Below are 13,575 nucleotides of genomic sequence, written 5' to 3'. Positions count from 1 at the left end.
TGCTGTTTACCTGTGTTTGGCATATGCTGCCATGACTTTCCCCTTGCAATGTTAAATTATTTAACAGTTTTTGTGATCTGATGCACCTTTTCTTCAGGCGCTGACTATTTGGCCTCTTTGGAACTCTGTTACATGTCCCATGTTGCTTTTAAAAACTTGCATATAAATTGGTGATTGTCAGATCTCTTTTAAAGCTGCCACACACTCCGAATTGGGATTCAATTTAATATGACTTGCCTGTGTGTTTGTAATCGTCTTCTACTTACTTCAAATTTCCTTTTTTAAGTGGTGTTTCCATTATTTTGTCCACCCCATACATTACGTACTATCTTCTACAAAAGTACCACAGTTTGTTTTTTTTTGTTTTGTTTGATATATCATCTTGCGAGAGAAGGAGTTCATATTTCAAAAATATATCTCATTGGAACAAAACTCTTCATTTTCAGGTTGGTGCATTTAGGTTGCCTGACAGTCAGAGGCGGTTTGCTGCAACCAGACTGCACAATCATGCCCGCAACGCTCTGTGGAGAAGCCACCGGAATGGCAGCATTATACAACGGAGCATCTCAAACCATCAGGCCATGACAACAACGACAATGAGGCTTGTCCAGAGGTGCCAGCTCTCTCTCGCTCTCCCTCTCTCTCCCTCTCTCTCACACACACACATAGACACACACATAAGCAGAATGAGAGAACATCTTTATTAGCCCTCTGTATGCAGGACGTGCTCAGCCTGAGATTGGCGGACTGACCCCTCGCTGGGAGCTGTTCAGGGGAAATGTTTACCCAAACCCCATAGAACATGCCATTACCCCTTTCTAGATGGAGGACAAATAGGAATGTCCCTCCAGAAGGGCAATAAAGGCAGCAACACCTATACAGGGCCATCATGACAATCGTCTCGTTATGAAGCTGTGGGGGGGCGTTAACGAGGCGGGGAGCCCCCGTCTCCCGGGGACTGTATCGCCGCGGCGCGCCGGTGTGCCTAACGCTCAGCGAAGTACCTGGGATATCCACTGCAGTGCAAACAACTTATTAACCCAACGCTGAGGAACAATAAAAAGCCCCCAGCTCCATCAACCACCTCTGCCTCCCCCCTCCACCTCTCTTAACTAAGCCTCCTTTTCCCCTATCTCTTCTCTTTCTCCTTCTCCCACCCCCTGTCTCAACCCCCCCCCACCAACCCCCCCCCCCCCCCCCCCCTCCTTTTCTCTTTCTGTCTCTCTCTATCACTCTCTCCCTCCCTGGAGATTTAGATGGATACCCCGAGGCTCTGATTGAAGCCCCAACCAGGGAGGGTATCTTGAGACGTGGCGAAGGGGCTTCTCCTCCTTTGGGGCCCACGGGCGTAATTCAATCACACCTCCGATAATTCCCCTGATGCGAGAGTCGACCCCCCCCCCACCCCCCCTTCCCCCACATTAAGTCCAGATAGACACCACAAGCTCACGTTCATCCCAGATTGAGGGTCTCCTCCCGGGTGGGCTTAAGAGCGAACCACCGGGTACGTTTTTACCTCCGTCGTTTGAAGAGGACATTATTTTAATTGAAAAAGTTACCCGCCCGCCGCCGGCAAACGATAGAAGACACAAAGGGGAAAAAAAGAAAAAAAAGAAAAAAAAACACAGGAGAGAATTAAAACAAAAACACCAGATGGTGATATACATGGTAAAAATGATTGTTTATACTTATTGTTTGATTATATGTGATAATGAGAGTGGGATTCCTCAAGGCAATTAGTGTCTGCGGCAGCCATATTGTGAGAGGACAGGGGAAGGACGGCACGAGCTGTTATGAAGGAGCGCTTATCAAATATCTCCGCCGGGGTGATTAGTGTAATAAGACACTGCAAGGTGAGATAGGCCGCTCACACTCTTTTAGTATGTCTGTGTGTGTGTGTGTGCGTGTGTGTATGTGTGAGAGAGAGAGAGACAGAGAGAGAGAGAGACTATGTGTGTATGAGAGAGAGTGCAAGAGAAAGAGTGTGAGAGAAAGTGACTAGAAAGTATGTGTGTGTTATTCTGTTTCTGTGTGTGTGTGTCTGCATGCATGTATGTGTGCATGTGTACCTGCATGTGTCTCTGAATGTATATGTCTCCAACTGTGTGTATGTGTGTGTGTGTGTGTGTGTGTGTGTGTGTGATATGGTTCCTATGTTAATGCAGGTTCCCCTGCCAGGCGGGGGGCCCGGGGGCTTTAGCCTATGACAGAGGGCAGATCGGGGGCACTTACCCCTGGCAGAGTCTTCTGTTCATGGAGGGCGCTCTGGGCCTTCAGTGCTGACTCTCTGGCACAGTATGTTAGAAAGGCACATCCTACAGTAGCAGGGAGACAGGAGAAACATGGGCTTACTTCACCAGACAACAGCTTCACCACACACACCAATAATAATAATATTAATGATGATGATGATGATGATGATGACGATGACGATGACGATAATAATGTGGTAGAGAATTTATGCCCACTTTTAAAGGAACACTATATTTAATGTGTATTGGTTCTGTATAGCGGTACTATAAAGTAAGTTTATAGTAACAAAGGGTACTTTATGGTCTTAAAGGACAATTCCAGTGTGATGTGAGTTTTTGCTCATTTTTTTTTCATTTTCCATCCCATTGATGTTAATTGTGACAGTTTTTACGTGCATGCACCACGATTAAAGATGTCTTTAAATCATTTTTTTCCATACCTCATGGGCTCATTCACTCCCATTCAATTCCACACGGCATAGAAAACAACAGACTTCTAATTCAGTCGATAAAGCTAATCCATCACTGTGAATGAGAAGCTACCAATCGCGTTTTGCAAAGTTGCTTCAGAACGCTAATATCAGGCTAGAAACTTTTACATTTTGAAAGAAGTTCCGTTCACTGTTTCATATTAATGCACCCATTCAGGAATCCGGTCTCTGCTTGTAAACAAGAAGAGACAAGATACCGCTTCTGGGTCACTATGTGTCAAATTTTCATGTTTCCATGCCAAAATAAATCTTTCTACCAACAGCTAATGTTCTCTGTGGTCAGGATCCGCCGTCAGTCAGTCACAACCATGGACGTATTAGGTCACAACCCATTCAAGCCAACAGACAAACCAAAGCAAGACGCTTCCGCCAGCTATAAAATAAAATGGAAAATAAAGCTTGACTTTACACAATTAAGGCTTAAATTTTAATTTTAAATAAACCTTGCAAAATTTAGACAGTGCTTATTTAAAATATTTAGCCTACTTTGTAAAACAACTAACGTTAAGATGGCGGTAAAATAGCAAATATATCATAGTGTGATAAAAGCAGTAGAAACCGATCGACAGTGGTGTAAAACAGTAAGGGAATGCAGGACATTAGCAAAAAAAATGCTGGAATTGTGAGTGACTTCAACAGAGCATACAAGTAGATCCTGTCCAGGCCCACGGCGCGTGTGTTGAATTGCACTAGCTGCGGCCAAACTGATCCGGCGGAAAACTGACAGAATTGTTGACGGTTTAACGGCAGGAATACAGTAGCCTAGCTTCGCTCATAACGGTGTTACTTCATAAACAAGTTAAATTCACTTGAACACATTGTTTTATCACTCACATTGGGTTGGAAATAGGAAAGAATGTCTAGTTTCTTCTGTCTCGACATTTTCACAACACTTGAAGATGGAACCTGTCAGCTCCGCGGCTCAGAGTAAACTGTCTGCTTGTCATTTGATTGTGCGTTTGCTTAATGTCGCCCGGCATCCCGGTTGAGTGGAGTTTTCCGTTTTTAAGCACTGTGATTGGCCCGAAGGTCCAAACACCGCCCAACCGGAAAACTTTGGTCATAAAACGAACCGAGACAGTAGTTTAAGCTCCTAAAACAGGTACAACCACCGGTACTGCTCTGTATTTATTGTTTCAGAACCGGAGTGTGCGTTGCGTCGTCAAATTCATTTCCGAAACTGACTCCCTGGTTATAGCCTAGATTTGTTTACACTGTCAAGAGACTCGGGGCCATCTCTTAGTCAGAGACGCCCTCTAGAGGCCACCTCCCCAAGCTACATCTCACTAAGCGTTGCTGAGTGACTGACTGCCTGACTGCCTGACTTGAATTTTCAGCGTTATGCCCTCGGCTGCGCCGTGGGAAAAAAAAAAAAAACGTATTCAGCAAAGCAAACTGTTGGTTCCTTGTAATGTTGATGATCTGGGAATTTAAGCATGCTCTAGTCTAGCACCCATTATGCTAAATGCCTGAAATGTAAAAGTCTATCATGTAAAGATCAAGGGGACAAGTCATATAGCAGATTAAAAAGAAGCACATCAAAGACTAACACAAGACCCACTTTAGCTTTCTCCATCAGCCATATGTAAGCCCATTCAGATTGCACAAACTGAACTCACCGCTTTTCTTTAGATGTGCCTCAGCAGAAGAAACATTCCTAGCATCCACTTCTAAAATCCATGAGGTTCCAAATGGATCCTGAGATTTGCCTACTGGGAAATTTCACTAAAGTAATTCTAATCGTAGGCATGGCTATCATATAAAGCTTACTGAAACAAGCTATTGCCAAAAAATGAATTACATTAAAATGGAAGTCAGATACTCTGCTGACAATTGGAAATGTGGCTCTCTGAAGTTAATAGTTCCATACCCTTGGAGAAAATAACATACTGGTTGAGAAATAATAGCAAAACTTTCTACAAAATATGACAATACTATATTGACTTGGACATGGAGAACCTCCCTTCAGATCAGATTCACTATATCTTTGAACCCCTCTCCTATTTATCATGATAAAGTGTTTGTGACCCTGGTGATAATTTGCCATGGCTTTCAACACCTTGTAAGATTTTGGTAAGAGATCTCCTTTTGTCACTTTTTCCAGTTCAGTTGGATAAAGCAAAATTAAATATTATAAGAAAATATAATATATATATATATATATATATATAGGCCTAAGAGCAGGTGTGGTATTAGAAAGTAAAATGTAGCTTTTATCAAGTGGGATTCAAGAGCTCTTTTGGAGGGGAGTGAGTCTGAGTTTTTTAATGTAGAGAGCTCCAGAAGGAAAAGGAAGGGGGCGGTGATGGAAAATGCTCTGCCACCCCAGGTGGGGTGTTTGTTTAAAGAGCACACCCTTAGTATTACTCCAAAATCTGCATACCGCTTTTTGATGAATGATCACTTTCATAATTATCGAACCGAGCACAGGAAAAAGTCAACCAGTATGCATTTTTTGGAGCAGCCAAGTAATTAAAAACCTCTGGTGATGAGCCCTCAAACTGTAACCTCTCACATCTCTGGAGACTTTTCTCAAAGTTGGAAAATCCAGCAAAACAGTATGAATATGCATCAATAAGTCTGGCCCTAACAAAAATGTGACAGCTTTCATTAAAGGGTGAGTGGTTGTTCTGTTACGCGCTCGGCAGAGTTGACAGTGGGTGACCCCGTTCGGAAGAGTTTTTGCACTGTGCAGCATAATTTCCCATTACTACATGTCACACCTGCTGCCAAGGCGTCCCATGGGAGAAGAGACACGCTCACACACACACACACACACACACACACACGATACACGGCACGCGGCACACAGCACATAGCACCCATCACCCCCCGAAACAGAGCAATGCACTCTGGCGCCCGGCCAAGAGAGCTCCCTTTCACGACAACCTTCACCCACCTCCACAACTAGGCAGTTACTCAAGAGGAAAAATCACCTAAACGACACTGATGAAACAGCGTGCCACACAGCAAAGCAGAAAAAAGTTTGGGCGCCTGGGGAAACACTCTTCATCCTGTCTGACATTACAAAACTGCGGGACATGAGCGGGGGGCCCTCCTGGGGGACGCGTCCTAGCAAAGGCTTATGGGAGCGGTAGAGGGTCGCTGCCACTCTGCTGCCACGGCCCTGCCCCTTTTTATTTTTCACCCAGTCATTCACACGCCGCCCAGCAGTTTACTGTACGTCTCGATAAGATTTCATCGCACGATTTAGTATGAGTTTAAAAATGTCCCGGCCACAAATCAGGGCACAAAGTGATGCAACTATGCTGCTTTTGTCAGGCGAAGTTTATTATCAGTAGAGATTGATTTGACTGCTGGCCTTCCTGGAAAGGAGCATGGGACTGTCCCAGAACTCTTGATGAAAGATACATTGCAAAAAATGTCCGTCTTAGCAAGTCATTTCATCTTGTGTTAAGTCTTTAGACACAGTGTCTCTGTCAGTGGAGATAATATCGCTTGTTTCTGAAGCATCTTAACTCGATTCAAGAATTTCCTTAAATCAAGTGATATCAACTTGAAACAAGTGGAGTGATCTGCCTTATTTCAAGATATATTCCCTCAACTCTCAAAACAGTTGAAACTGGGTTTGAAACAAGCGATGTTATCTCACCCCACTGACAGATTTTTTCAGTCGCTCTAAAAAAAAAAGATATTTAAAGACTGACAATCAGATTAAATGACTTGTTAAAATGGACGTTTTTTGCAGTGTAGCCTTTAATATTCAGGCCGCCCGCATGGCTGCCTCAGGTAGGCCCCTATAAGTCCCTCATGGCCGTGGGGAATTGGCAGGACTTTATGAAAGCTTCATATCCAATACAGCGCTGGCTCAGGGGACACCTTGAGCCCAGGGGAAGTCGGTGATTGAGGAGCAAGATGTGGAACAGACAAACATTCAGCTTGGTGAACATGAGGAGAGGCACAATGATATTGGTTGAGGGGAGGTAACGGGGACGTGCCAGCTGGTAGTGGGATAGGGCTGTCAACTAAAGATATTTTAAGTTGACTAACAGTCATAGGATTATATCCATAATCAAGTAATCCATTTAATCGAGTTGCATCTCTCGCATTATTATCCTCCTGGAAATACATGCAATCATGCAAACACTTTAGATTTAATACTTATATCAAAGAAAACCAATGCATGTGTGTTAATATTGTTCTGATGCCAAAGACGTACTTATTATTTTCAGGAAATAACTTGCACAATAGAAATATGCTTAAAACTATGTAACTGACAAAAAAAAATGCTCAAAAGTTGCAGGTCTTTAATGGGTATGAAGAAGAGGATAAAGTGGTGAAGTTAGGGGGAAGCAAACTGTTTGCTGGAGGTTCTACGCAGGACTGGTGGTTTCCTGTGATGAGGAGGTTAAGTGGAGTGAAAATAATCCTTTGGTAATCACAGACAATTTAGCACACTATAATTTCACAGAGGAACAAAAGTTCAACAAATTATGTTTATGGCAAATGAAAATGTAAGCCCGGAAAACTGGCTCAAAAGAGAGAGCTGTAAATGTGAAATGTGTCTTTAGGTTTGCAGCACACGTTTCGGGTAATTGCATAAGGAACTTTTCCCTTCTTCTTCTAACAATTTGTTTTAAAATGGAAATTAGAATGCGCTCACTATTGCATGCATCCAGGCATTAACTAAATGACAGTAAATTGTGTTTTTTAAGGCATCAGGTACCTGTAATTGAAAAAAACTCCAGAGCAAATTTGTATAAAATTTCAATTCATTAGCAATGAATTCATGACTCATGAGCAATTTGCTCTCCTTCAGTCTCCTCACATGCGTCTGATTCAGGAATGTTCATTAAACTGAGAAAAGAATGCAAATTAATTTCCAAAAACGATTACAAGTGTTCACATGTCTAGGTGCACAAATTATGGAAAACAACTGGATGCTACTGAATGTGACAGCCTGACCCTTTCATGGGTACTGAGACCGATATAATGTGAGAATCCAGCTACAGCTCCGTGTTGCTATATTACCCCCAATATTCCCTCAGGATTTTATGAGTCATGCGAGTACGTATGTGTGTAGGTATATGTATGTAGGCAATGCATGTATGTGCCTATCTATCTACCTATCTATCTTTCTGTCCATCCATCCATCCACATTTGGAGCAGGCTGTTCCAGAAGCAGTTGGCTGTCTGACTCCCACACAGTCTCTTTCTAATGATCAAAGAGGTCATCTGTAGACTTAACCTACACCTGTCACTCAACTTAGACAAACTGTCAATCACTGTCCAACACTCCCACTGTGACATGCGTACTGTAGATAAAACCCAACTCAGCCAAGGATCCCAAACTCCTAGTGGCCATTACTACAACTATTTTAAAAAGAGCAATGGGGTTGAATATCACAGAAAACAACAAAGGAGTCTAAGAATTGACAAAGGCAGTTTCAAGGATTTGCTGTTCCATTCTCTTGAGTCATTTGCAATTAGATATTAGTGTCACATTGTGCTTTTCTTTTGACGTTTCAATGCCTAAGAGGGTTTTTTATGTCAATTTGGCAGGCTATTTATAGCCGATTACACTGCATGGACCTACCGAGGAGAGGAGAATGGATGAGGATATTTAACAACTCTTTGTATCTCTTCCTCCTGGCTGTGTGGTGCAGCTCAGAGTCCCTCCTCTCAGCACCGGAGACGGATTGATAGATAACGCTACTCACGCAAAAGATTTGCCCCCCACCAACATTCAGCATGTCTGAACAATGCATGTGTTCTCGCACTGACACTAAGTATTATGATAATGTAGTGCTCAGCGAAATGATGGATGTTAAACAGCACGACCTGGCTGCACCACACACTGACGAGCACCGTGCCCGCCAATAGTGTCAAGTCATCCCGCTCTCCGTATAAGGCTCCCTGACGACACACAAACTATCAAACCACCATTAAAGGCAGCAGTGTCTGACAACTACAAGACAGGGTATAACCATCTGTTAAAAGAAATAGATGGGATAAAATCCCCCTAAATGTGCATCAGCATACAGCTACAATCACCCACTGGAATGCAGAAAATTCCCCAGGAAAATATAAACTAAACAATTCCCCAAAGTTATCCATGCTAGTCCCTAGAGATTCAGTAAAAGCCCAAACTAAGAATTCACAACGCACATAACATCTGTTCAAACGGATGCACTACAATCCGCATGAATTAGTCATGAGCAAATATGACATATTTTGATCTGCCCTTAAATCCGTAATTATGGTGCAATTCTGTGTCACAGGGCTAGGGCTGTGAAAAAGGTAGTGCTGCAAATCATCCATTAGGTATGGTTGAATAACTGATGCCAACAAGCATATGAGTCATCTATCTAAAACAGATCTAATCTTTTTAAAGCACAAACTAATCTAAAACAAGGATTTCAAAGAAGTAGTCCAGCTAAATTTATGGCACTGCACCGAATCTTTATGAACTTTATGTTTTTGGGATCATGGAGCCAAGCTGATTATATCCTCTTCCACTCCTCTCCCTCTCTGTTGTGAAAAATGTGTGTGTTGCTGTTTATGATAAAAGGTTGATTGAATTTGTGATAATGTTAAAACATTCGGCGCCTCCTGGGCCTTTGACATAAATAGCTTGCCACTATCCATGGACGTATTATGCAATTTTGTGAACCAAACAGAACACAAACTAGTTTCCAAAGCACTTTGCAACGCATACTCTACGGACAAAAACAGTGTTCTAAAACCCCAGATTGTGGTGAGACTCACAACCACTATACTACTATTGCTAGTGTTTACAGACAGTCGTAACACTCATTGGTACGTTTTTTGAGACACATATGATGAATTAGTGAAACACCAGCAAACCGAAAACCATTACAGAGGTTTAGAAATCCTCTTTAAGAAACGGGAGGTACGTCCCAGGGTGGCGAAGCAGTTGGGGGTTAAGTGCCTTCGATTGCTGAAGTGTCTACACACTGAATGGTGTTTCTAATTATCTCTACCTACATGTAAACCCAGAACGCTGGGCAGAACACTCACTGGCAGGACCTTACACCGAGGGTAACCTGATGATGTTAAGCCATGATCCAACTGGGAAATGAAACCACAAACTCTCAATCTGAAGGCGTGCCCTCCAACCACTGTGCAACTCTCATGGTTGAATTTCTCAACCTTAGAAGTATTAGTTAACAAACGAGTACAAGTAGCTTCAAGGACTATTTTTCAGAAGAACACACTGGCAAATTAAAGCTTTAATCCACATCTAATTTAGTAGAATATAATACAAGATATAGTAGAATAAAGACAGACAGGTAATAGAGGAAGGAGATGTGTAACAGTATGGCTGGACTCAAACCGATGCTGATGCAGGATCATATAGATTATCCAAATAAAGTCTAACTGATGATATGGAAGACTACTGTACTGAACATACCTCGGTGTTTTGCAAACACCAAAATTCATATTGTTTAATATTGATTGAATATTTATATTGTTTGGTGTTGCAAAGAACTCTCACAGTTAATAATTTGCTTTACCTTCAACTCCCCTACAATAGTGGCTCTCAGCTTTGTTGTACTGCTTTTCTTTCGTTTCAAAATCTGCCTTCAATCACGTTTTAAACCACTCTCCTTGAACTATGCAGCTGAACATACACTATACTCACTTCCCTTTTGTTAGCGACACTAATCTCATTTTCTTAGTCTTCTACTTTCTTGCTTCAGTCTACAGGTCTCGCACATCAACGCGGCAAGGGACATGAACATGGTTGGTATACTTCACAGGTGAGTGGCCAATGAGAAAAACTCATCCATATAATGCATTGGTGAAATCTTATTAAAAGTGCACGCCTGCGCTCCCAAAGTGACTTTGAATGTCACACGGGATGAAGTGGGCATAATGCATACATCAGAGTGGCCTTGGCGGATGATGATTTGAATGGGCATACAGTCTGGCTTTGGAACAGGATTATCCTTCCCGAGGCAAACAGCCCCCAGAGTGTTGACATTCAGGGATGGTCGAGGACAGGCGTAAACAACACGAACATCAGAAATATTGTTTTAATCGATCATCGGGCTCCAAAGAGAAACACGCCAGAGAGGGGGAGCAGGTAGAGCAGCGGTGACTGATAGCTGGAGGAACAGGTGGTGCATGGAGACCTTCAGGCTGCACACACACACACACACACGCACACACACACACACGCGCACACACACACACACACACACACAGGGAAGCTGAGAGGACAGGAACGCTGAGCCTACACTCATTTCTTCCACAAGAGCGCTCAACTTTAGCTGATAATAAGATCATGAACTGTAGGCACTCATTTACATATCTTACACAATCTGCATGCCTTATGAAGAGGATTTTTGCTTGGACTGTGACCTGATTTTGGATTTCATCTCACTGAAGTTTGTGCATGTGTGTGTGTGTGTGTGTGTGTGTGTGTGTGATTTAAAATTAAATTTAAAATTAAAGCATGATGATCTACTATCTAAAAACAATACCAATAGCCATCAGCTATATCACAATGATAGTAATTGTAATTATTATTATTATTATTCCATACAGTACTTGACTTTAGCTGATAATAAGGTAATAAACAGGCTCTAACTTGCATATAGTATACAATCTGCATGCCTTATGATGAGATAATTATTGCTGGGACTGTGACCTGATTTTAAATTTCATCCCATTGAAGTTCATGTGTAAAAAATAAAAAAGCTTACAACAACAGCAATATAATAATAATAATAATAATAATAATTAATTAATTAAAAATAAATAATAATAACAATTATGTAACTCGAATAAAACTAATAGTGTAATACAAGACAGATTGTTAACAAACAATAGTAAAACATGCAATGACAACTAAGCAGTTGCCTTTCAAAACTATGTCATTACATTAAAATAGTAGCCTACTTACTCCACTGCAATTAATTCTGCATTACAGGTTAAAAAATGTAACAGAAATTATGCAAAGAAAGAAAGACAGCCTAGGGTTTTGCTTATATGGTAATAATAACAATAAAGTTGTCTGGATCCAAACCCGACTTTGACTTCATTTTGGAGCTAAAAGATCCAGTTGCACTACCTCAAACCTAGTCTCAAATATACAACAGTGACATTTTGGCTTCCTCTAAAACTGGCTAAACTATCATTACAAGTGATCGACCCCTGATCATCTGTGGCCTGTCTGGCTAATTACTAAGTGAACACTGATCCTGGTCGTTTTGGACAATGAGGGGACGGGGATGAAAAGAGCAGACTGGAGAAGAGGCTGCATGCTGGATCTCAGCCTCTACTATTATCCTGCTTTGTACTTCCTGACTGCAGCCCGCCTCCGGAGCAGCACTACAATACGTACTGCCATGTAAATAGTTATTTTCCACAGCTAATGACGTCCGAAAAGTACATATTAGCCTTCTCAAAGGTCAAAGCAGCATGCCAACACCACCTTAATCACCATTGGTGATTGCCTGATAGCGGTTTGCATTCTCCTCTCTCCTGAAAGCATTTATTTCTATTTGGCCGTCTACAGTTAATGGACTCCATTGTGATGGAGAAAGCTAATACAGGCGTATTTTATTGTGAAGAAATTTCTGCAGCTGCAGAAATATGGAACATCGAGTGCGTGCCTGTCCCGCCCCCTTAACTGGGATGCTCAGCACATGATAGTCAATGTAAACACACAAAGGCATTTTCAGCAGTAGTATTCACGTGGATGGGCTGGACACGGTGACAATTAACCCTGCACTCGCAACCCACATCCACTCCCACGTGTGCTGTGCGTGTGCATGTGTGTATGTATGTGTGTGTGTGTGTGTGTGTGTGTGTGTGTATGTGTATGCGTGTGTGTGTGTGTGTGTGTGTGTGTGTGTGTGTATGTGTGCGTGCGCGTGTGTGTGTGTGCGTGTGTGTGTAAAATCAGCAACGCTCTGCCACGAAGGGACTCCCACTCTGTCCCAAACATCTGCAAATTAACACACTTTTCATACTCTCTAACCCAACACTGAAAAGGCATGTTTTTTTTTATTTATTTTTTAGAAAGGAATACCAAAGTAAAGATACCAAAAAAAAACCGACCTTTATGCATTCCCGTAAACCTGTCTTTCAGTACAGTGAGTTCGTATATCTTCCCGAATTCCTCAAACAGGGGTTTCAGGTCTTTTTCCTCCAGGTTTCTGGGAATCTGTCCGATGAAAAGCTTGATGGCGTCGTGGTCCTTCATTGGAATGGTGTTCTGGCCGATGGTAAGCCCGTTCATCCTGCCGGCGCTGTTCGTGGTGCTGAATCCATTCTCTTGCTGCACTCCGTTTGCAGTGACTGTAGCCATCTTTCCTCAATGGGCCGGCGGCTGCTCGCTCTCTCTCTCTCTCTTCTCTCTCTCTCTCTCTCTCTCTCTCTCTCTCTCTCTCTCTCCCTCCTTTTCCCTCTCTCTCTCTCTCTGTAGTCAACTGCACAGTGCACAGTCCCCCCCCCTCCCTTATATCTTCCTCTCTCCCCACTCCTCGTCCGTTTCTCCCTCCCTACTCTCCTCTCTCCTCTTCTTCTTCTTCCCCTCTATAGCCTAACCCCCCTTTGTTTGGAATTAGCCTTATTTATTTTTCTTATGCTTTATGTGTTTCCATTCTTGTAGCCGTTCTCAATCTGTTTCACTCCCCCCTCCGCCACCCCCTCCATCAGCTGCCACTCTGCCCGTGACGTCAGCTCGTAGGCTTCGGACTAGGCGCCGCCCACTTCCTAATTTGCATAATGAGCCCGGCTTTAGCCAATCAGAGAGTAGAACGGCCGAGGGCCCCACAGGGCGGAGTGAGAATCCAAACATTTGTGTAGAGGGGAAAGCTTGGGACATTTAAACGGGA

General features: G+C 42.7%; 1 protein-coding gene across 17 annotated transcripts in view; it reads right to left on the bottom strand.

Annotated features, from left to right (window-relative positions):
* Positions 1–13,001, bottom strand: part of celf6 (CUGBP Elav-like family member 6) — a 131,051-nt gene extending 118,050 nt beyond the window's left edge. For 10 of the 17 annotated variants that reach the window (XM_071894320.2, XM_071894307.2, XM_071894321.2 and 7 more), the window contains exons 1-2: positions 12,797–12,947; positions 2,233–2,315 (exon numbers count right to left, since the gene is read on the bottom strand). In XM_071894320.2, coding sequence (XP_071750421.1) covers positions 2,233–2,315; positions 12,797–12,941 — 228 coding nt within the window. In that variant the 5' untranslated portion in view covers positions 12,942–12,947. Of the gene's footprint in view, positions 1–2,232; positions 2,316–12,796 lie in introns of all 17 variants that reach the window. The other 7 variants (XM_071894314.2, XM_071894311.2, XM_071894312.2 and 4 more) reach the window with 2 other exon arrangements.
* Positions 13,002–13,575: the final 574 nt, after the last annotated feature.

Source organism: Centroberyx gerrardi, chromosome 1, assembly GCF_048128805.1.
Source record: "Centroberyx gerrardi isolate f3 chromosome 1, fCenGer3.hap1.cur.20231027, whole genome shotgun sequence".
In the NCBI taxonomy this organism is placed as follows: domain Eukaryota; kingdom Metazoa; phylum Chordata; class Actinopteri; order Beryciformes; family Berycidae; genus Centroberyx; species Centroberyx gerrardi.
The sequence above is the reverse complement of the archived record's forward strand: the minus strand, read 5'-3'. Positions and strand labels throughout refer to the sequence as shown.